The following is a 24,399-nucleotide window of genomic DNA, read 5'->3' on the forward strand; positions in this document are numbered from 1 at the left end:
GGAAGCTTGAGGGGCTGATGATCAGCTGAGTAAAATACACCACAAATATGTAATTTTGGGGTTTTGCTGGTTCACACACTTTATATTTAACAAAATAATTTTTTAATAATATAGTCTTTTACACATCAAATATTGTTTCTAGGACCCCTCCCTCCCATTTGTACAGATTTTTTTTTTCTCACTAGTTTCAGGCACACTATTGTTTGTAAGTTTTGAAACTGGGTAGTCATTGACAGGCAACAGCTTACAGAGAGATGTGGTGATGATGTCTGGAATGGTACCAGCTGGGCCTGCAGGGAGCCAGTGCTCAGCCACAGGACAGCACTGCTGTGCTGAGAGCTCCTCCCACCCCTGCCCTCCAGAGAAACACCAACATGGGGAGAAATGAAAGTATAAAGGCATTAGTTAGTGTGTATGAAGTGAGCCTGATGTGCTGATCTGCTTCAGTGAGGATGCTGTGGGGAGGATTTGCTGCTGTCACTGAGAGCAGCTGGATTGGAGCCTGAACTGTGAACAAAAGGAGCACCACCCCCATGGATGGCACTGACCAAAAAGCAGGGAACCAAGCGTGGACAGAGATGGGAAAGGCCCCTGTGCTCGCCTGGCCAGGCAGGCAGGGAGGTGACATTGGTGGCCTTTCTTTCACAGTATTGCCTGGGAGCTGCAGCCTGAGAAAGGAGGAGGTACCAGTGCTGGAATCCCTTGGCTGCTGGGGAGCTGTGCTCCTGGCAGGCAGGCACAGAAAGCAGCTGCTTTGGAGGGACAGCCCTCACAGAGCCCAGGCCTGCCCTGCTGTCCCCAGCTGTGTGGGTGCTCCCAGGGAGAGCCAGGGCAGCTCCCTCCCTCTGCAGCAAAGGGTCTCACCTGCCAGTGAGCCAGTTTAGTGCTGCCACAGCCATGGGACATGCCTGGGCACCTCCAGAGTGGGGTGATCCCATGTGTTAATTGTCACCTGCTCTCACTGAAGGCAATGAAACTCTGGGTGCTCCAGTGAGAGCAGCCTGGGGATGGGACAAGGCAGGTGAGCACGTGCTCAGCTCAGGAACCAGGGACAGACTGGGCCCTCTTCCCTCTGCTCCACCACTGATGCCCGAGCCAAGAATCACACATACAAGCCATGTAAGATTTTGCTTTCATGGAGCACTTGGATGGCTGCCCCAGCCTGCCCATGCAGCTGCTGTGGGCCCTGCTCCCATCAAGGTCACATTGACTGTGTAGGTGTCTTCAACTTTATTGTCCCCACTCAGTGGAGAAAGTGTTACACAGATACAGCTTTGTGTCATGGCTGTCCAGTCTATACCTGTGCATCTACCTCAGTCCTGCTGCAGGTTACATTCCAGTTGGGATTTTTTTAATCCCCCCATCCTTTGTAATTTCTACCTCCCTGCTGTCCTTAGTGCCACCTGTGCTTACAGACACAATCCAAATGCTCCACCTCTTGCTCCACTCGCAGCTGTATTGTCCCGATGATCCCAGCTTAGGAAGAGACTTAAAAAAAAAATTACAATAGCAAAAAAACCTTCAAATAAATAACTGTGAAAAACCCCAGGATCCACACTGCAGGAAGTGAGAGCAGTGACTCCATCGGTGCCTTGCCAGGCCAGGAACGTGTGTGGGCTGTTTTCCTGCTGTCCTCCCCTGCCAGCTCCAGTAACTCCCACAGCAGAGCAGACACCTGGGCACAGAGTGTGTACAGAGGGACAGGAGCTGCAGGGGACATGGGGACACCCTGCCCCACAGGGACCCAGCTCTGCTCACGTGGCACCCACACAGGGCTTGCAGCTGGCAGGAGGTCGGACACGTGGGCAGCATCGAGGCCGTTCCTTCATCATCACCATCATCACCATCACTGTGAGCAGGCTGTTGGCCAGGGGCTGCTACAGAGCCTGCTTGCCCTGGCACTCGCGCTTGGAGCACTGTGCTGGCTTCCACCAGTCCCCGTTGTGGCAGTGGCAGATGTTGCAGTCGTCCACCTTCACCTCGATGCCCGCGGGAATGATGGTGGTGCCCGCAAAGCAGTTGGGACCTGTGGAAACAAACAGGGGGAACAGGATAAATACTCTGTGTTTGCATGGGGCAGTGCTGTGCCCTGAGCCTGGCACAGGCAGGGACCCAGTTCCAGCCCCTTGCTGTGCTCTGGCCATGCCACCAGCACTGCTGATGTCTGCAGCAGTGCTCCCACCTTGCTCAGTGCCCAGCCCTGGACCCACAGCAATCTCTTCTCATATTTTGGTTGCACTCAGGCACTAAAGGGGAAAATGAAGGCCTCAAAACTTTCCTCTCTGTTTCTAGAACAAATGGCATTGGCAGTCAGCTTTTTCTACTTGGCTGACCACTAATTTAGTACCTCTTTCTCAAATTTTGGCTGCAGGATGGACAAGACCATGAGGACACAGCCCAGCCTTCACTGCTCCAGTCTGGTAAAGCTGCAAGGAGCTGCAGGGACCAGAGCCAGTCCATCCCCTAGGGCCATTGGCAGCCATGCACCAACACCAGGTAACCCCAAGGACCTCCACCAGCTTGGAGCTATTAACCAAAAATTATGTCTTACATCACCTCTCCAATTAGCTTTCTGATAAAATCTTGGTTATTCTCCTCAAGGGTAATTCCTTTAATCTGCTTATTATTGCTTTGGGTATTTTTTAATTTATTTTTTATTCTTTATAACACAATATCAAAGCTGAGCAGCAAGTCAGCAAGGATCTTATTTCCCAGTCACAGAATGGTTGGGTAGAAAGGAATCTTAAAGCCCTTCCAGGAGGGCTTTCATAAAAGCCCCACAAATATCCTTTCATAAAAGCCCCACAAATATCCCCTGTCCATTGTCCCCCTGCAAGCTCTCTCCACTGCTTAGTGCCAGGAATTAATGTCAGAGCCACACAGAAAATTCAAGGCAGTCACACTGGTGGCATGGAGGAAGCATAAAGACATTTGAAAAGTGTTTTGTGGCTCGAGTGCTGCTCTGAAATGTCACCCCTTGACTGGCCACCAGTTTTAATCCATGTCTCCAGTGCACGAGGTGCATTCCAAAGGTGAGAGTGTGTACAGACATGGAGTTATGGGCAAGTTGTTCCTTAAGGCTTAGGTTTAAGGCTGGGAAAGGGAAATGGGGTCCTTTACAAGGCTGGAAACAGGCTGAGCTGCAGCCAGCCCAGTGCCAGGGTGCCAGAGAGCTGTGCATGAGTGCCCTGGGTCAGTGAGGTGCTCCTCAGGGCCCTTTGTTGAACAGGCCACGAGTCTGGCAGGGCTGGGCTTATCCAGGCAGTTCAGGGTGCCTGAGTGTTCCTTTTCTTTCAACACCCTCCTGCCTTCATTAAAGGCCCCTTCAAACATGGCCTGCTCTGCACTCCCATGGCAAAACCCCCTCCTTTTCATTGCAATGTAAACAAAACAGCTTCCTCTGGAGATTAGGGTGGCAAGGAAAGGGGAAGATCATCTTCCCTCTTGTTGCCCTGCATGCTCAGCAACTCATTTGAGAGGCCAGTGCTGCCTCCACACCCACACATGTCTCCAGACACAGCTTTGTCTGGATTTACAGCCCTGCCAGCCCATTCTGGGGAGGCTAGCACTGAGGGAGCCAGCAGGGTTTGCTCACTCAGGTGAGTCAGCTTTGCCTCCCAGACAGGCTTTGGGGGCTCAACACTTCCCTCATGGGACTTTGGCACCTCAGTGGTGCAGGGACCATGGTCAGCCAAGGGTGATGGGGTTGGGACTGGCTGATGGGTGCTGCCAACTGGGAAAAGGTTATTTTTCCTTCGTCCTGCTTATCTGTCCATTCCTTGGCTGCCCTTTCTCCTCCCAGCAGCCCCAGGTCTCTTGTCCCTCCTGAGCTTCCCCAGCAGGTCATATGGAAATGAAATAATAAATGCCATTCATTAATGCCCCAGGACAGGGAGGAGCAGAAAGCAGACACTGAAGCAAAGAGGAGATGGATGAGGGGGATGTGCTAAAACATCACTTACACCTCTGAGGTCCCCACTGGAGAGGGGATCCCTTACTCTGAGGACAGCAGCTCAGCAACATCCCTGCCCCAGCCAGGGACATGGGGCAGCTCTGCAAATCTGTAATTAAACAATAATGATCTGCTCCTCAGTAATTGAACACTGATGATCTGCCCCTCTGATCCCTGTTGAGCCTGGAAGGACCTGGCAAACATCTCTCTGTCTCACAGAAGATCCTTGGGATACTGCCCCCATCCCAAAGGGGGAGAATGACAGCTGTGGTGGGTAAATCCCAAATCCCAGGCACTGCCAAACCAGCCCCACTGCAGCAGCACTGAGCACCCCTGGGCTGCCCAGGGAGCTGCAGCCAGAGGCTGAACTGAGGGGGAAATCACAGCAATGGGCTTTGTTTTCTTCTTGGCTTTTAGCAAAATGGAGGAAAACATGACCCAGGGCTCTGCTGACATCTGTCCTCCTGTGGGATGTTCTGCCTCTCTCCAGACAGACTTCAGTACTTTTAATTTGGGCCAGCACTGCCAGTGCTCTGGGCCTTTTCTTTCCCAGCACTCTCAAAATAGCCCCTTCTGCATTGCCTGAGTGAAATGGTTTCTTTTGCTCACCCAGTGAGCTGGACAGAGCTTTATTGCATCCTCCCTCTGCCACTGCCATCCCCCATCCCTACAGAAACATGGATTTCTAACAGAAGGCAAAAGTTCCACGCTGCATGTGTGATAATTCAACTTCAATTCCCACTGCCTGAAATCCAGTTTTCCAGCACAATCACCACCAGCCAGCCTCTCCCCCTCTGCTTGTTTTTTCTCCCTCATTTAAACTTCTCCCACCTTCCCATGGAAAACTGGATCCTGTTTGTCCAAACTGGGATGCAGTGAAGGTGTGAGGAAGAGGCACTCAGAGAGGGAGCACTGCTGGAATTCAGGTGCAAATGTGCCATGGCACAGAAAATGCTGCTTGGCAGGAGCATAAGTCACCAGGGAGCTTTCCAGAAACTCTGGGATTTATAGAGCTGGCAGCTACTGGTGGAGATAACCTCCAGCACCTGGGGATCTGCATGGCTGGGCCATGTGCCTTGGAGGGGCTGCAGCCCTTAAAGCCACAGCAAGAAATCAAGTCCTGTTTGGGTTTTTTCCCCTGTGCATTAAAGCTCAACAGACTCTTCTAAATTCTCTAATATTCTTTTTCCCTCTCAACATTTCCAAAGCTCAGGGCCCCAACCCAGCACTGCTGAGGACTGGTGTGAGCTTTTCCCACCGTGGCTGCTTGCAGGAGCTGGATGAGAGCAGGGTCTCTCATCCAGCAGAACAGCAGCATGGGTTTTTTAATTATCATTCAAAGGAGGACACTGCTCAGAAATATTTGATGACATGTCAAGCACATCAGGTTACTTAGGATAATAGCAGTAGGAACAAGAAGCTGCTTGGGGCAAGGGCTCTTGTCCTGCTCTCGGCAAAAGCATCTTAAACCACGACTGTGATGATAACAGGACACTAATCACCCTTTTCCTTGCTCAGGGAGACTGATGGGAGAGGTTTGCTGCTCCCACAGACAGTGTAATAGTGAGATTTGCTTTGCTTAACATAGTTAATACTCATAAAAGCCAGCAGCACTCCAGGCTGTTTGCTAGAACAGCTGTGAAGATTTTTATGGAGATGTATTAGGGACATTCAGATGCTGGTTTGATGGGAGAGATGTAAAAAAAAATCATATTTGGTTTGTGGTTTGGGGAGAATGATGGAAAATTCTGCAACCATCTGCTGAAGACCAGTACTTGGATGATGACCCTGCTCCACTGCAGCCCTGTTCCAGAGGGAATTCAGGGGCCAGGCTCTCTCCAACACCACGAGCTGATGCCTTGGAGCCACTCTGTGAGATCAACAGGGTCCCCCCAGCTCCCTGGGACTCCTCAGATGGGTTTTACTGAACTCAGCAGCTCTGCCTGTGGCTCTCAGCAGCTCTGATTTAGCTCTGTGTGTGCAGAGAAGCAATAAAAGGAAATCAAATGTTAATCAAACAGCAAGCACGGATCACTTCAGGCCAACTGTGATATTCAGATGTGCCCTGAATAGCATCTTGCCCCAGACACAGCTCACAGTCTCCACCAGAACATCTCATTGTGCAGCCTCTGATTCCAGCAAGAGCAGTGGCTTCCCCTCAGTAAAACATGTCTCCTGCCACTTTAAAAGCCTCCCCATGCCTTTAGGAAATATTAAAGCTGACTCCAGGAGAATTTAGCTCATTCAGTCAATGGATTCCATCAAGGAGGGAGAGAGGTGCTGATGGCTATGCTTATCTGCCCAGTTAAGACAGCTGCTAAACAGCAGCTCAATTCAGCAGCCATCCCTCAGGCTCCCAAGTGGTGTGCCCCACTATTGAAGCTGCAAGGGATAAGTGCAAAGCTGTGGTGTTTCCTGACAGTGTTCAGGAATGGAGACATCCTGGAACATCCCCCTGGACGCTCACTCAGCTGAATGAGGCTCAGTGATTTTGCTTTTGGAGCTCCACCATGAACACAACTGGGCATGGGGCTTTGCTGCTGCCAGCGTGTTCTGCCTGGGGAGGTGTTTCTGCTCAGCATGGCCAAGTCTCTTCCCAGTGGGAAGGCAGATTTTCCTCTGCATGTCTCCACAAAACAGGCTTCTCCCAAGCTTCACCATGACCACCCCACACCACAAACCATGCAGTCTCCAGCACTGGTATCTGGGGCTGAAACAAATCCCCTGCAAAACAGGGACCAAATGAGGATGACACTTGGAATCCACACAAGGATAGTGGATCCCCAACAGAAAAAGAGGAAAAACACAGCAGAATCCCCAGGCTCTGTCACAGAGGCAAGAAATTGCCTGTGCCTGCATCCTGGGACTCTTCCATGTCTGGGCTGAACTCTGTGCTCAGAAGGAAAAGAAAACCATCATCTTGTTTTTAATGATGGCTGCCATTTCTGGAGGATAACACCTCTCCTCTCTGCTGATCCTGCAGGATCTTTTCAAATGTTCATGTAGCTCTGGCAATGCTATTTATGTGATCACTTCAGATTGCAAGAAAAGAGCTCAATTTGTGGCTTTAATTAAGGAGCTGGGGAGGGAAGAAGTCCTGTTTTCACTCTGCTATGCAGAGTGCCAGCCCCCTCTCCCTGGGGAAAGGAGGCAGCAGGAGAAGCAGGAGGTGAGACATAAAGAAATCAGCTGGTGATGCTGAGCTCTGCCCTGCTGAAAATTAAATTTGGTGACACTCTGCAGGGGCAGCTGAGATCCCCACCCATAGAAAACAACCTCTGAGCTTTCTTGTGTTAGAAGGAGGCCAGAGCTGGAGATCTGGCTGGGAGCATGGCTGAAGCCTGAGGCTGCCATGATCCCAGGATGTGGGGCAGTGAGTTCCCACCCCAGGAGCCCCTGGCTGTGACCCACGTCTGCCACTCCTCAGTGGTGGCAGGAGGGACAGCGCTGTGCTGTGGCAGGTGTGTCCATGTTCCCCAGGCTGCAGAGGACACAGCTCCCCCCAGTACAAGCACCAGGAGAAAAGAACCCCCTGGACTCAAAGTCCATCATCACCCAACCACCCAACCACCACAGAGACTCCTGCAGGGCTGCCGATGGCACTGCTTCAGGTCAGTGTCCCCATCCCCATCAAGTCTGGAAGCTGCTTCTCAGGCAGCAGTGAGCTCTCCTGTGGTGCACAGACTGCATCAATGCCTCAGCTGCCCCCTCAATAAAATCTGCATGCTGCTCCATTTGCAGGAGGCACTAAGAACTGAATCTGCCAACCCATGCCAGCCTGAGTGCCACAAATTAAACCTCCCTCCCTCCAGTGGCCAGTGGTGGCTCCAGCACCCTTCCAAAAGCTCAGGAATTGCTCTGTTCCCCTTTTTTTGGCTTGCTGTTGATATTTTCAAGTACCAAAACAAAGCCTTGGCCTCTGTCAGTTTAACCCCATTCCCCCTTGTCCTGTGTGGCTCCCATCTGTAGTAACAAGTGTCTCCTCCTTGAGGTGACCCCAGGATGGAAGGTTCACTCTGCCACCCTGTGCAGCCACCCAGGGAGAGCTGGCTCTGGCTGAGAGCTCCTGGAGTCATCTGGTGGCGCCTTCTAGATGTCCAGGAGCTTTCAATCATGTGCACCACTGCCCCAAAGAATTCCTCTCCTCTGAAGCTCATCTGCAGCTCTTCTCCATCCTTCCTGCATTTTTCACTGCTCAGAAGTCAATGTTAACAGCCCTTCTCAAGCACTGCCTATTTACAGGAGAGATTTTTCCAGCCATTATTCACATTACTGGGTGCCTGAAGATGCCTAAAAGTTATTTAATCTCTGCATTAAAATATATATATATATATCTCTGCAGCATCCTTGTCCAAATGAAATCCAAGTTGCTCAGTCCAAGCAGCCCTCCATCATTAGAAGGAATGCATTAAGAAGGCGAGGGGGAGGTGAAAAACTCAGTTCAGGTCAATGGGAGCTGTTCCACTGATTTTTGCCAGACATGCAGCCACATAATAAAGAAAATACAACACAGCAGCAGCTCCCAGCCAGCCCAATGGTGGGACAGGGACCTCCTGGAGGCCCCACATCCCCTCCTGGCTCTCTGCACACATCATCCAGGCTTTGCTCAGACAATCCCAAGTCTCTGCTGCCTTGCAGCCTAATGGATGCAGGGCCCCACTCGAGTTCCCTAAATTGTGAGCTGGCACCAGTGACAGAGACTGATTTAGGCCTTTGCACTGCAGTTAGAGAAATACTGATGGCTCCTTATCCGTCTTAATCAGCAGCAGCAAACAAATGAGGGACAGGGAGACATCCAGAAGGGAACACACGGCATTACTCCTCCTTATTGATAGCACAGTTACTTAATTTGATGTGGAGACATAACTTCAGGCATCACTAAGTAGTGCAGCAGGGCTGGTTTGGTGCAGGGAAGATCTATGGGTGCAATTTAAAATCCGTCTGTTTGGCAGCGGTGACGTCCATGGGCGCCCACACGGATCCCAGCTCTGCGGACAGCTGGACACCATCCCTCACCAAGACAGATGGGACAGTGTCCCTTCCACAGATACATGCAGCAGCTGAAAGTGGTGGAGCTCCACCCCATTCTTCACTTTCTGTGCTTGTGGGGTGAGCTGGATAACAGGGGACCAAGCCAAGACTGAGCACAGAATCCCAGAATGGTTTGGGTTGGAAAAGACCTTAAAGCTTGTCCACCTCCACCCTCTGCCATGGGCAGGGAGGCCTTCTGCTGGACCACACTGCTCCAAGCCCCATCCAGCCTGTCCTTAGACACTTCCAGGGATGGAGCAGCCACACTTCCAGGGTCTGATGGCTTCTGGTCATGTCCAGCCCTCCCTTCCCTGGGCAGCAGAGCTCTGGGTCAGAGCTTTGGCACAGCTCACTCGGGGAAGGCAGCGTGGACATGGTGGAGCAAAGCTCATGATCTGGGCACACCAAAGAAAATAATGCATGCTGTACATTTCCCACTGCTTTAGGTAATGGTATCTGCCTCCTCATATGGACATTTCCCCCAGCCCTGTGCACCCAGCCCCTCTGTTTCTGATCCCAAGAACACCAAAATCAGAGCTGGGAGCATACCCAAATGCACTTTGAGCTCCCTGCAGCCCCAGGCTGCCCATCTGACTGGGTTTCTAACCCAGCTGTGGGTTAGGGACTGCTGGCCAGCAGGGTTAGGCATTGCTGCAGTGGGAATTACCAGGTATCAAACTCATAACCCTTTATTCACTCTGCTCACTCATACAGCCTTGAAGTGACCTGGCTGGAGGAGCCAGCACATGGATCATCTCCCAGACAGCACAAGAGCAACTCCCAGTGTTTCAGTCATCTGTAAATCCAGGGGTTTCCCCCCTCCTTTTAGTGTAAAAATGCAGGTTGGTATTTTCAAAGTCACCTATGGGATTTACATACCAAATTTCTCTTCATTTTAAAAGGATCTGTGTGTGCAAATACCTTGATCAGCACTGAAAAATGGTAAAAAAATCTGCAAAGGCAAAGGGCCCAGCATTGCATAGACATGAACTGTGCATCCAAAGCAGATTTTCTGCATCAGGTGTTACTGTGCCCACTCTGGGCTGGAGGAGGAAAACTGTAACACCTCAAAGGCAGCAGTAACCACCTATTAAAGGAGAAATCTGTGTTTCAGCATTTACCTGAGCAAACAAACAGCATTAGCTCTTAAAAATCTTTTTGCAGACAGCATAAAGTTTTGGGAAAATAGCATAGGTTTCTTTTTAAAATACAGGTAGATTGTAGCTGTAAAAGCTACTCTGAGGTAATTTTAACCTTTCAGGTAAGTAGCAGGCTTTCAAAAATTTGTCTAAATGGGTAGTTCCCAAAATGAATTCCAACAACACTGAAGGTACATTCATTCTTTTAATGCTTCAAACGTTAAAAGGTGAGGTGGGTTTTTTGAGCTGGTATCAAATAGATTAATTTAAAAGAAATTAATTAATAGAACTACCATTAAACTACTGCTTCAGCTAACACTGTTACCTGTAAAATCAACAGCCAAAAGGAGGAAAAGCTGGACCTTCCAGAGACCAAAGTTTTAGGTGAAGGAAGAAAATATATAAATGCAGATGGATTTATATCATAAATAAATACAACAGATCATGGCAGCCCCGTTCCCAATGCATAATGTGCTGTAGTGTTTGTGCTGCCTTCACCTCCCTGGCTCAGGTGCCAGGAGCAGCCACAGAACAATGTGTGCCATGGAACAGGCTCAGGCCCAGGACTGTGCCCTTGCAGCCAGTGTTGCCCAAGAAGGGAATTGGGATGCAGAGAAGCAAACTCATCCAAGGATGCATGCTCACCCTGCAGGGATCTGGGACACTGGGACACTGTCAGCTCCCACAGGCAGCTGCAGCTCTTGGTCCATGCAGGTGTAGGAGGACACACTGGTGTAGGGAAATAAGGGCCCAGATAGCCCCTGGATGCCAAAGCACCAGGCCTGTGGAACCCTGCCCAGGCATCTCCACTCAAAGGCAAAGGTTAACAACAAAAGAATAACAAGCAGGACTTTTTCCCTGGGTCTTGTGAGATTTTAGCCAACTTATTCGCCTCTTGGTTGCGCTTTGTGTGAAAATATAATGATTTTTATGGGCCACTTTAACATTTTTATGTCTTTTTTTCTTCAGAAAAAAAAAAAAATCTCACATTTGGTGTAAGAATTAAAACAGTATTTCATGCTTAACTGCAATCACAGATGATGTATGGAAAGAGCTGGCTTCATGTCAACTCAATATAAAGCCAGAATTGAATCTAACTTAGTCACTACAGCTGTGCGATGTTTTATGGGGTGAGGGGATTTTTTCAGATCAGTCATAAATGAAATGGAAACTTTGACTGGGCTCATTTTGTATCAAACGGGAGCAAAAAAAAATGTAGGGCAGAACCAAGACTGCTACACATTTATCTGAGTTGTTCCTGTAGAGGTGGAGCGTGCTGCAAAGCCAGCCCAGCACCAGGCCCTGCTGCAGTGGCCATCGGTGCCTGTGGGCACAAAGGCCCTGCCAGGGCAATGGGGCTTTCCTGAGCTCTGGGGAACCACATGTGGGGATCAGCCTCCAGCTCCTGTCTGGAAACAGCAGCACTGCAGCCCAGATCCCTGTGGGATGGGCTCAACTGATGGAAAAATGCCCTCAGGCCTTTTTACCATCATGGCATGGGTGTGATGCCTTGAGGTCCCACCTGCATTCCCTACCTGGTTTTTTGGGTGGTTTTAAATGTGAGGTTGTGTTAGAAATGGGAGTTCAGAGCAAAGATAAAACTTTCCGTGTAAGGGAGGAGCTCCTGTGGAAACCATTTCTTCCTGCTCTTGGCTCGTGTTTGAGTTGTTGGGTTTTCTGCTGCTGACTTTGAGTAGAACCCATCTCCTCCTGCCTTCACCACCATTCCCATCTCCCTGATCTCCACAGTCTCCACCACTATTCCCAGCCTCCTGGCCTCTGTGATGATGGACACAGAAATGATGGCCACAGCCAGGTAAGACCCACATGAAAGAGGAATTTAATGGTAAAATTTAAAGTCAGTCAGCAAAGGTTCCCCTTCCAGTCAAAGGATGGATCTCCTGGGGGGTGTTTAGCAGTATCAGCCTTTGGATCTGCCTGTTTTCATCCCTATAAATTTAGGATGGGCTGCAGTGGCAAAGCTCCCATTTCTATGCAAATCCATACAAATGATTGATTACTTGTAGAAACAGAATAACCACAATAGCAGAAACAGTATTTCTTCGTTTATGTGGGGAAGTTAATTACTTGCCTGTGGCACAGGAAAAGAAAATCAGGAGAACATTTTCCCTGACCCCACCCCAGCCATTAAGGCTGGTGGTAGAGAGACAGGAATTGGCACTGCTGTGCCAAAACCTGCATCTCCTGAGGAAACAGGAGGAGCAGGGAATGGAAGGGGCAGGGCAGGATTGGTGGATGGATCTTGAGGACACATGGCGAGACCAAAGCACTGCAAGGACGGGCACACCTTGGTCTGATGGACAGATGGTTTGATGGACACAGAGGTTGGTGCTTCTGGAATAAACAGGCCCCTAAACACTTCTGCTGGCACCTGCCCTGCTTTCTCCAGCAGCTGCAGAAGAGCTGTAATCCATGTTTTGTCCCAGGTTTTGCCCTTCCCATGCTGTTCCATGCCCTGAATTTAAGAGTGTCCATGGCATTTCCAGGGTGCTTTCTGGTGGTTCAAAAAGAGTCTGGCTGGTGACAGAAATTAAATGAGCAGTGTTGGTTTTGCATGGGAACAGCTGCATTTAATGACACCACCCAGTGACAAAAGGAAGGTCCTTTCCTTTGCTCATAACCCTGGGTGTCCCCACGGAAGTGCACGAGGGCCTTTGTACCCTGCAGGGTGAGGTTGTGCTGATGTGCTGGGACAGGACAGTTCTGTGAGGTACCAGCTGGCAGTGATGAAAGGCTGTGGGAAAATGATGCTGCCTACACGTGGTTCTGCATCCCTCCTGCCCAAACCTCCCAAATGCTTTGTTGCCCTTCTCTGCAGGCTGTTTTTATTCATTCCCAGATGAAATTCTTGCTCACCCTCTGGTCTCAGTGGCACCACAGCATTTGAACAGCTCACAGCCCCTCTCCTCCCACCTTCCCCTGGCACAGGGAAGTGCACTGGGCAAACTGAGGCACAGAGGCAGTGGGGGCTCATGAGGGGATGCAGATTATTCAAGCTAAACCCAGCAGGAAAATGGATTTGACTTGCAGCAACAGGAAGGCTTGAGGCTGCAGACTGCCTTCTCAAGTGTGATGGGAATTGGTTCACCTTATTGGCAGAGGGAAGGAACTGTGGGACAGGCTGGCAAAGTGAGGGACAATGACACCCAAAAAATCCCCAAATTTTGTGGGGAGTATTCCCACACTCTTCAGCTAGTACTCCCTGCCTTGTTTTCCCTGCATTCATTTTATGCCTTAGAAAATTTTTTTTAAAGCTAGAAGAGGGATTTAGACATTAGAACAGCTACTGACCTGATATGAGTTAATGATTTTATAAAACCCCTGAAAAATGCTTTACTTTAAAAGATTGATGTTTCCTATTGTATTTTTTCAATGCTAATTAATTACTTAATTCATTAGCAATGTAACACAGGAATAGTCTTTGAAAATCTGCTGCTTTGTGTAGATGCCTTTAATTATGGATAATTAAATACTGTGGAAGGACCTGATTATACCTCTGAGCATTTTCTAATCTGGAAAATGACACACACTCCTGTACTCCTGAACACATAAAACAAAAGCTGAGCTCAACAGCCACAGGAAGTAGAAAAAGATGGGAAAACAAACACCCCAAAAGCCAGAACCACTCCAAACCCTGCAACTAAAAGAGGGTGGGAATTCCTGGGGAGGCTGGAAGGCTTTGTGATGCCTTGACACAGGGTAGGACCCAGACCCTGCCTTCTTGGGGTACAAGGGGGAGCCCAAGTGTGCTCAAGGTGGAGCTGCTGCAGGCAGCTAACAAACATGGGCCCAGGGAACACAACTGGAATCATACAAACTGGTCCCTGTTAGCACTTGCTAAAGCTGGGAACAGATTTCCAGATGTTCCTTGTACATATGGCAGCAGTAGCCAAAACTGCCCCAAAGAGCAAAGCAAAGCACTCTGCAAACATAGCCATTGGAAAAGGACAACCTGCCAATGGCAGAAGTTACGCTGTGGTTTCTTTCTGTCTCAGAGTTTTAGCCCCAGAAGAAAGCCAGGAAAATGCTTGTCTTGAAGACAGCATTGCCCCAGGGCCTCTGAGACAGATCCCCTCTCTGACTCTTCCTTTGCATCCTTCCTCCCTGGGCCAGGAAGTGATTGCCAAACTCAGAGAACAAACTCTCTTGTCTTTATTTATTTCTCAGCTGGCAAATTTTTGGAGAAAAATTAGGACAGGTCTTGTGAAACGTTAGGGGAGGATGACATGAGGGGCACAAATCCATGTCTGGCAGAGATGGAGACACTAAAAGAAGGAGAATGTCACCCCTAACACAAGGACTGCCTGCCTGCTGTAATTCAAAGCAGCAGTGTGGCACAGATGGAACTGGATGATCTTCAAGGCCCTTTCCTACCCAAACTCTTCTGTGATGATTTCTGGGTGCTCATGTCCAAGTGTGCGATGTTGCCCTGTCCCAGAGATCCCCTCCTGGGTGCACTGCCAAAATCCTCAATGCAGCAGCTGATTTCAGCTGAGAGATGCAGAAACTCAGCCACCATGGGGTGAAGTGCACAAGGAGACACTGCAGCACATGGGACACATTGCTGGGGGGCAGTGCCCATGGCATTTGTCAGGATTCCTACTGTGTGCTGCCAGGTGCCAGGCCTGCCAGCAGTGCCAGCCCCACTGCTGCTCCCACCTCACCCCCTGGTGAAGTTTGAGACATGATGAGCTTATGTGGGGGATTTTATTTAATTATTTTTGCCCAACAGATTAGTGGAAAAGAGAAAGTCAATGATGTCTTGCTGACCCCCACAGCTGTGCCCTATGAATGCACACAGTGATGAGAACCATTGGGTTGGCCCCACCTTGGAGCCAACACTGAATGAGCCCATGACTTCCCTGTGCCAACACTTCCTGTGCCAGGGCACATTGTGTCTAGAAAGCCCAGACCTCAGTCAGGCACACATTTTCTTGATGCACCTTGAGCCTCACCATCACATCTGGCAAGCCCTGTTCCAGCAAGGAGAAGCTTTCACACAGCCTCACTCTTCAGCTGAGCTGCCTTAGCAACAAGATAGTTTATAATGTGCACATTTTGCCTGTGGTGTGCACAAGGTAAAACCTTTCATGTTGACCAGGCTCATGTTTGCTTTAGAAGGCTGGTGCATCCATGGGTGGAAGAGCATGGCTTGTTGGGCACAGCTTGTCCTGGCAGTCATGGTGCCTGTCAGCATCCCACAGGAACCTGTCAAGCACTGCTCTTAATTAGCTGATGCTCTCCTCTCATCTGTGGCTACTTTAACCCTTGGTTAGAAGAGGAGCTTGGGCACACAATGCCAAGAGGGAGAGCAAAGGCAGTGCTCCCCTGAGAGGGAGAAAACAAGCACAGGAGAAGGGGCAGTGCAAGCTACAAAACCACTGTGCACACAACAGAGGAGTGAGGAAAGTCCTGGGTGTTCTTTGCTGGGGGCTTGTAATGCCTTCTGTGGAGGCCACTCCTCTCTCAGCAGCTCCCCTCTAGCCTTCAGATCCATAGATAGGAGTTAGGTTAAATCTGTAAAGAAAAGCAGGCACCTTTATTTCAGGGGTTGACCCAACTAGGAAACCCAGATAACCATTTGGGCAGGGGTGTCTCTCAAGTGTGGGTGAAGCTGTCCAAGGAGGGGCTTATGCAGGCCAAGGAACTGGCCCTGATTATTTTTTTGCATGTGAAACCTTCACTGTTGACCTGTTAGGATGAACAAGAGAGGGGGCAGATCCCCAGCTGCACACAAAACCTGGATGTTTCCCTTGGAGCAGGGCAGCCAGGCTGGTTTACAGCAGCCTCAGGGACTGGATCACAGCATATTTACTCTCTGGAGGGGCTTGATGTAGCCAAGACAAAAAGTGGTTTCTGTACAAAACCAGCAAATGTATCTGATCGTTACTGTCGTGGGCAGGTTTTCATTCTTTAACACAGTTCCCCATTTAATTTCCAATTTAATAATTACAGTTTGACGTTGCCTGTAATAAAACATTTCCTTTTTGTTTGGCACAGCTTGAAAAGTAACCAGAAATTCTCTCTTGCTGCTTTCCTTGTAGCACAGGCAGTTGTGAGGGGTGAGCAGTCACTGCCTGGGTGTTGTAGCCCTTTCTGTACCTGGTGAGAGCTTCCAGGGATGCAGGGGCAGCCACAGCTTCTCTGGGCACTCTGTGCCAGGGCTTCATCACCCTCACAGGGAAGAATTTCTCCCAAATGTCTAAACTCTGTCAGTGGGAAGCCATTCCCCCTTGTCCTGTCACTCCAGCCTTTTGTAAATTGTCCCTTTCCATTTTCCTTGTCAGCTCCCATCAATCCTGGACCTGGTTACTTACCCAGGTGAGAGGGAGAGCCAAGCAGGAAGGACATTTCCCATCACAGACTGAGCTATTTCTCCTATTCGTCTCCCACTCACCTGGGGAGGGAAAGTCAAAGGTGCAAACACTTTCTGCTTTCAGTAAAAACCAGAGCAGGCTGTCTGAAATAACGGGACAAAAAGTCCCTTTGTTTCTGTCTTTTCCATTGAAATATTCCAAAGTATAAAACAAAGACCTACATCTGAAACCATATCACCCCTTTTATCCTTGCAGATTTGAAGGAGTTTGTTCTGAAAGCATTAAATGGGGCATCTCATCACTTCCAGTTTTTTTTTTCCCCAAACCTTTCTAAGGTACAAACAGCGAGTTTGCTGTAATTGGCCCTTTTCCCAGGGAGGTTTCAGTGAGTCAGCATTTTCTGACCAACATATTCCCATCTTCTTCAAATACTTTCAGGCAGCTGCAGTGAAAAAAGTCAGAACTTTGACAGCCTGGGGAGAACTTTGTGTGTTCTTCTTCACGCAGATCCACTGCCCCCAACAGATCCTTGGGCAGGACACCAGCACTCCTCTCTTTGGAGCATCAGCTCCTGCTCCATTTATTCTAACAAACTGCTTCCCTACCAGCACTACCTGGCACTAAACATTTGTAACTGGGACAGACTGTGGTTAGTTGATGTAAAATGAGTTACACCAGTTTGCATCAATGGTGGTACTGGTCCATAATGACTCCTTTGAACTCCTCAGTGAGTTCCTTGAGGGGATTATGATTCCAGAAGTGGGCACAAGTGGAATATGGACATTGTGGAGTTCACCTCCGATTACAAAGTGCTCATAGGGTCCCATGGGCGACTTCTCTGTCCTTGAGCTGCATCAACACAGGCAGAGCTGCAAAGAACTGACCCAGGCCAACCCCACAGCAAAGAAAGCAACATCCTCTCCTCATTCCCACCAGGCGTTTATTTGCTCATCACCAAGCCTAAGCTCTTCAGTCTTGGGCAGCAATTCAGACTAACACTGCAGAAAACACGAACAAGGAGAGCAAGAAAGGAAGCCCTGCACCAGCCAAGCTCTTCTGCAGCCTGTGCTGCAGAAGCAGTGCCCTGGTGCTGGGCCTGCACTGACACTGAAGGCACCTGTGCAAAGGCAGAGCACGAAGCAAGGCAGCTGGGAGAGAGGGGTGGGCCAAGGGTGGAAGGAAATGGATGCTGATGTTTGTGGGCAGCAGAGCACCTTGCCCAATGGAGTTATGTGATGGCTGGCATTGTCCCAGCCCCTCCCAGTCCTACAGGAACGTCCCACAGGCAGCACAGCTCCACCCTGTCACACAGCAGTGCCACTGCCACCCACACACGGTGTCCTTGCACCCTCACCTGGCTGTGCTGCAAATTGAGGGTCCCTCTGGCAAAATGCACTCCTTTTTGTTCTGTCCAGGTGAGGCACTTCACCAGCAAATCAGGGAGAGAGATGAAGAGAAACATACCTTCAACCCCCTTTTAGTCTCTCCAGCCAAAGGGATGGGTGAGTTGGCAAGTGACAGGCTGGGGTAGTGTATGGCCACACAGTAACAGCCAGGTTGAAATTACTGCCCTGCTGTCCTTCCCCCAGCTGTGTCCTGTGGGAGGGACAGAAGGCTGCCCTGGAATGCAGCACTCTGCCAAATGAGAGGGGATGGAGATGTAGAAAGGTGGAGGGAAGGAAAGGAAGCAGGAGGAGAAAACTTGTAAGCCTTTCTTAATTCTAAGTGTTCTCAGACTTGCTTGGCTCTAATCTTTAATTCATATTTTCATTTCAGTTTCTTTGCTCTGTAAAGTCTGCATTTCATGTAAAAGGAGCAGCTCAGACATAAATTATTTGAAATAAGTCAGCCCCTTCTTAAAGACCTCTACATATGTGTAGGCTCCAATAAAGAAGCATTAAACATTCATCAAATGAGAAATACACAAAGACAGTGTCTGCCACTCTTCTCACACAGACATGCCTCACAACCCCAACCTTCTGGAGCAGCCAAAGCAAAGCCTGTCTAATCCTTTCAGAACCCTGGCCATGCAAAACACCCCAGCCTCCTGCAGTGTGTGCCTCTGAGCCACCCAGAGGTATCAGCAGGTCAGATCCTCAGCTGGAGTAAATCAGAGTAAAAAATGCTGTTTTACACCAAGTGACACTGACACAGGATTTGGCTTGCAGCTTCTCTTGCAGCAAAGTGGTTTACAGCAGTGTCATTGGATCATAAAGTCACTTCTGGTATTTTAAAGTCACACCAAGAACCAGGTGGAGAACAGCAATGCAATGCCTGCTTTAATTTCAGCACTGCCCAGGCTCCTTGTGTTCTGCAAAGGAACCTGGCTTCCCAGCTGGAATGTAGGAACCTTTCCCTCCCCTCCAAAACTCCCTAACCCAGCCCTTCTCTACAAGACACGATCATGGTGATAGCGAACCTTGAACTAGCACTCTCACAGGCCAGTGCACACAAACTTCAGCAACATCTCCCCAAGGGGGAACAACCATGATGAGCAAAAGCTTCTTCATAAATATTTCTGAGTTTGAGGAGTAATGCAGAGCAGGTAACGTGTTTCCCACATCTCTGAGAGCTGAAAGAGAGCTTTGGAGCTGCTCCTGTCCCACAAATGGCTCCTCATGATCCTCCCTGACCCTTCCATGATCCTCCCTTCAGGGTGCCTGTTACATTCATCTGCACTCTGCTGTGGTGGAAGCACAGGAGCATGGTTAGGACCTGGGGTACCAATTCAGGCCAGCAGCTTTCAGCTCCTGCCTGGCCTGCAGCAGCCAGGCAGAGCCTTTTCCTGCCTGTTTAATTGGTGAATTATCCCTTTCTTGCTTGCAGGGCAGAGAGCACAGAGGCTTGGGAAGCAGCAGGTGACCCGTGCAGGTGAACACACCAGGTTCAGGGGCCGCTGTCCTGCTGGCTCCAGGCTGCAGCTCCCTGGGAATGGAGCTCTGCAGCAGCATCCCTGCCACTGCACAGCCCAGCAGCCTGGCTTTGTGTGAGCACTGAGCTGTGGGATGGGTTTCATCACATTAAGTGTTGCTCAGTTCAGGGCTTTTTTGTTCTCTAAAGGCTTTTCCTCTCCCTCGTCGCTCTCAGTCTCACTTCCTCTGAAACTTCACAAGGTGGCAGATCAACTCAGCCCTCCCTGATGCTGTCTAACATCAGCATGGCTAATTTTAGAGGTTTCAACTTTTCCAAAGCTTTTCACTGTTAAAGAGGCCTCTTCCAAAAGCTGTGTCCCATCTTGAGTCAGCAGGGCATTTGAGCATCTGGAGAATCCAAGTGCTGGAGATTTCCAAAGCAGTGGAGGATCTAGGTCTTGACAGATGCTTTTGTGTCAAGTTCAGCACCTACATGCCTTTAACCCCTTGGCCTGAAGTGATCAGATGGACGAGCTCCACTGAAAATCAGTTTCAGGGAAATGACTTCTTAAGGAACAGTAAAGCAAGCACTGGAGTATTTTGTCAGGGTGGTGTCTGCCTGGCTCAAATACACCTCTTCATTTTCAGTCTTGATCTTCTACCAGCTTTCAAATAAATCCTTTTCTTTCTTCTGTTGGTAATCTAATCACTGCTTCAGTTGAGCTCAGAGGGCTCCACAGTTCACACTCCTGCTGGTGATCCCAGAGAGCATCATCCAGTCCTTCCCGTGGCCCCTCGGGCTGACACCTGAGGGGGGTGGTGGCCGTGGGGGTGACCAAGTGCCCCAAAGGTTGGCTGCCATCAGTAGTTCCCAACCATGCAGGGTGATGGGGCTATGCTATGCTAATGCCTTCAGCTGCCAGGACCTGGGGAGAGGAGGGTGGAGTCCAGCAAAATCCGGCGTGGGGAGCACTTCTTCTCCTTGGCTGGGCACATTCCCTTGCATCTGCACAACCAACCAGCACATTGCATAGACTGAGACTGAAGGGGGTTTAAGTGCAATCTTAAAATCTGGCCATTTCAGGAATTTCTGAAATAAATTAGAAGAGGAATTTTATTTAGTTGTTGTTGTTTTTATTTTTCTCTAAAGGGATCTCCCCATGGCTCCAAATCACTGTTTTCCACAAAGCAAATGAACATGAAGTCTTCTCTCATCCTCTTGCCACAATTTCTGTGTTGCCTTTATCCTCCAACAGTTGTATTTAATCAAATGGCAGACAAAACATCCTGTCTCCAAATCCTTCCCTCTTTTTTCCTCAAATTTTAGTAATTTTTTTCCATGCTTCCTTGATTTTTTTTGTCACTGATCAAGTTGGAAGCAGAAGCTTTCCAAAACAATGACCTGGAGCTTCAGCGATCCACATCTTGCAGATAAGTAACAAGCTACATTTATGCACTGGATTATTCCATATTAAAACCTTGGCACTTTTCAAGCAGTGATAATTTGGAACATCAGAGACCATGTGGGGAAGGGTTTTTGTCAGTAGAGATTACCAACATGCACTGTTAATCCATCACCTACAAGAATTGAGATGGGGCCTTTTGTCCTGCAAAATCCCAAAGAGTTTTGCAAAGTGAACAGCTCCCATTGTCCTGCCAGGGCAATCCCTGGGCAGGGGTTTGGCTGTCCTGGTTGGGAAGGAAGAGCCCTGCTCCCTGCCTGCACTGCCAGTGCCTCTTCCTGTGGCATCCAGGCATTCCTGCCCTGCTCACCTTGGGAATGGAAATGAAGCTCATGAACCACCTCTGAACTGGCTGGGCAGGACAGGAACAGCCTGGCCCATGCCCATTCACCAAGTGCCCCAGTGCCCACAGCCCAGCTTTTCCAAAGGGACACCTCCTGGGCACTCCCAAACATCTCCCACTCAGAAAAAATGCATTTCTGCATAGCACTTGCTAAGAAAAGGCAGCATCAAAGGTCTGCCCCCAGGTGTTACTGCACACAGAGACATGCCAAGCTCACTCAGGGACACGTGGAACACGGATTTGTTTGCCAAAGGAGAGGCTTCAACAGGCTGGGAAAATCCCTGGGGGGTTCCTGAGCAAGACACACTGTGTTACAGCAGGATCAGGCTGGGGTGCAGAATACTTATTTCAAATTAACTCCAACAGAGAAATAATGAGCACTGAGTTTATATTTCAATAAATTAAGACAGAAGCTTAGGTGAAATGTGGGTTTATATGCACAGAAATAAATTATTATTTACTCACGTTTGTGCTCATGCCCTCAAATACGAAGATATTTGTAGGGATTTATTAATATTTATACCACATTATAATAAATACCCACAAGAGCTTTGCATGAAGACATGCTATTTTACCAATGTAAAATCTGTTGAAGGTCAAAGGGATCTTTTACTTGTGTGTGGATGGCAGGATCAGCCTCTTTACTTGGAAATTTGTATCAAGTGTGATAATTTAAAACTTTAATTAAAGACTCAGTGACACATTATCTACAAAATGTCTTCCTGCTGCCCAGTATTCCATCACAAATGTCTTCAGAAGCCCAGGCTGAGTAAGCACACTTGCCAGGAAATATTTCACTGTGGACATGTTAGCTTTTATCTGGCTCCTTGGGCAACAAATTCTTTTGTTGAGGATTGGTGACAACAAAACTTAAATTAGAGGCAAAACCAGACCCCAACCCAAAAATGTATAATATTTGTTTTGTTCATCCCTCAAGAAAATGAAGCACAGGGAATTTCTCCTTTTGTGCAGTGCAGCAGGTGAGAGTTGCTTGGAGCTGGCAAAGCAGAGGAACCCATTTCATCTGGAGCACAGATTAAAGCAGATGAAGGGATGTGAGGGGTGATACAGTGGGGATGCCCCCATCCCCTGCTCCCAGACCACATCCAAAGGGTTGAAGGAGATGGGAAGAGCAACCTCCAAGTGATGCATGGACAGGGAGCTAAAACACACACACCCCAATAGCAGGGCTCACCCCACAGCAGTGGATGGGTTTATGGGGAGGGACAAGCAGAGCTCTGAGAATGAAGGGCACAGGGTGAGCAGAGAGGGCCCAGAACACCTCACAGGCACCTCTGCAGCCCTGGCCGTGCAGACCTGGCTGGGAATTTTGGCTCTGGCACAGGCAGAGGGGGGATGTTCTCACAGAACTGCAGCAGAACCTGGGGCAGGGGGACAGAGGTGGTGGCACCACGAGCTGCACTCTCACAGTGCCAAGCACTTGGAGATCCCACCCAGGAGAGAGTTAACAGCAGTGACACACTTTTGTCTGGAGGAGTCACAGGAACTGGAAAGAACAACTCGAGGCCATAATTCTGCGGTCTGTCACTACCAGGAAACGTGAAATCCAGTGACCTTTCATCTCTGTGACAGAAATGCTGCACAGCACCTGGAGCCATCGCCCTCAAAATCCACTCTGACAAATTGGATGATAGGACATGAAGGAGAAAATGTCCTCTGCCTCCTTCACCCCCAAACTGGAGCCTCCCAGTGAATCTGCATGCTCAGTGTGGAATGTGGGATCCCTTGCCAGGAACAGCCAGCCTTGAAGGAGCTGCTGTGGTTAGTGAGGCACGAGATAACAATTTCGTTTCTTTGGCCAAGAAGGAGCAAATCTCCCAAGCCATTTGTTCAGACTGTTCTTAAATGATGGGAAAGAAATGAGTATTGGCTTTCTATGAATCTTCAGGCCAGGAATGTTAGAACCAACAGATTTTTGCATTATCACAGAATCACAGAATTCCAGACTGGTCTGGGTTGGAAGGGATTTCAAAGATCATCCCTTCCACCACCTGCCATGGGCAGGACACCTTCACTATCCCAGGCTGCTCCAAGCCCTGTCCAACCTGGCCTTGGACACTTCCAGGGATGGGGCAGTCACAGCTTCTGTGGGCAGCCTGTGCCAGTGCTCAGTGAATCACAGCACTTCTGCCCTTGGCAGAACATAATTAATAAGGTTATGAAAATCTACCTGACTGCATGGAAAGAGAATTATTCCCTCATTAATAGCAGCAACAGCTAAACAAGCAGGCAAGCCATGCTCCTAGTAGAGTGCAGCAAATGATGCAGGGCTGTGGTTAACCTAAAATGAGGATTTTCCTTACCAAAACTTTAAGGGGTAGCTTTTGAATTGAGGATTTGCACCACAGAGAATACTCCCCCCCCCAACAACTGTATCCCTTGTGCTCTTCTGTCTGTCAGCCTGAAATTACAACCATAGGGACTAAAATCTTTTCATCACATCAGAACATGGCACTGTGTCTTCACCACTTTGGCAGAAGACAAAAGCTACCCAATAAATAAATAAATAAATAAATAAATAAATAAATTTAAATAAATTTTAAAAGGGTGTTTCAGTCATTAAGTGGGTCTGTCAGCTTGTGTTATCTTCATGCATTTGTGAAACTGAGCTTTAATTGGCTGGCTGAAGCAGAGAGCTGCAAGACAAAATGTTGGTCTCAAGATGAACACAGAGCTGAAACCACTGTGCTCCTCATTCATTAGGATGTGTCAGAGGGATTCAGATGGGAAGGGCCACAGGAATGGCTGCTACACTTCCATTTTAATCTCTCAGACTGTAAGAGAAAGGTGAATGGTGTGTGCCACACTCAGCCACATCCAGGAGCAGTGACAAACTCTGATATCAGATTCCCCACGACACAGGAACTGCCTTGGTGCCTACCAATTTCTGTCACTGCGGGAATCACTGCATTGCATTGTGAAGGACACAGCCAAAACCGCCAGCTTGGGCCAGCTATAAGCCAGCCAGCCCCAGCAGCAGCTGGAGGAGCAGGAAGCCCTTCCAGCTGAGGGGTGTCCCTCCCTACAGCCAGGCTGGGACACCAGCAGGGGTGCAGCTCCCCCACAGCACCCCATGCAGACATGCTCCTCCATCCCAAGGAACTGCCAGGACCTCCCCTGGCTGAGCTGTGCTGCAAGCCCCAGAGACCAGCATTCCCAAGGCATCCAGGCTGCTCTGAAGGGGGTGGTGGGAAATATATTCCTGCCTAAAACAGGTCTCAGATGTAGAGCTTTATGTGTATCCCCAAGAGATGAGCAAA

At 49.1% G+C, this 24,399-nt stretch overlaps 1 protein-coding gene across 2 annotated transcripts in view; it reads right to left on the bottom strand.

Moving 5' to 3' along the window:
* Positions 1-516: 516 nt before the first annotated feature.
* VWC2L (von Willebrand factor C domain containing 2 like) overlaps positions 517-24,399 on the bottom strand; it is a 44,341-nt gene continuing 20,458 nt past the window's right edge. The window contains exon 4 of one of the 2 annotated variants that reach the window (XM_054277931.1): positions 517-2,026. In XM_054277931.1, coding sequence (XP_054133906.1) covers positions 1,878-2,026 — 149 coding nt within the window. In that variant the 3' untranslated portion in view covers positions 517-1,877. Of the gene's footprint in view, positions 2,027-19,980; positions 20,403-24,399 lie in introns of those variants that run through there. The other variant, XM_054277932.1, reaches the window with a different exon arrangement.

The sequence above is a fragment of the Melozone crissalis genome, unplaced genomic scaffold (genome assembly GCF_028551555.1).
Source record: "Melozone crissalis strain CALT ecotype California unplaced genomic scaffold, PUWL_Pcris_2 ptg000023l_1, whole genome shotgun sequence".
Lineage (NCBI taxonomy): Eukaryota > Metazoa > Chordata > Aves > Passeriformes > Passerellidae > Melozone > Melozone crissalis.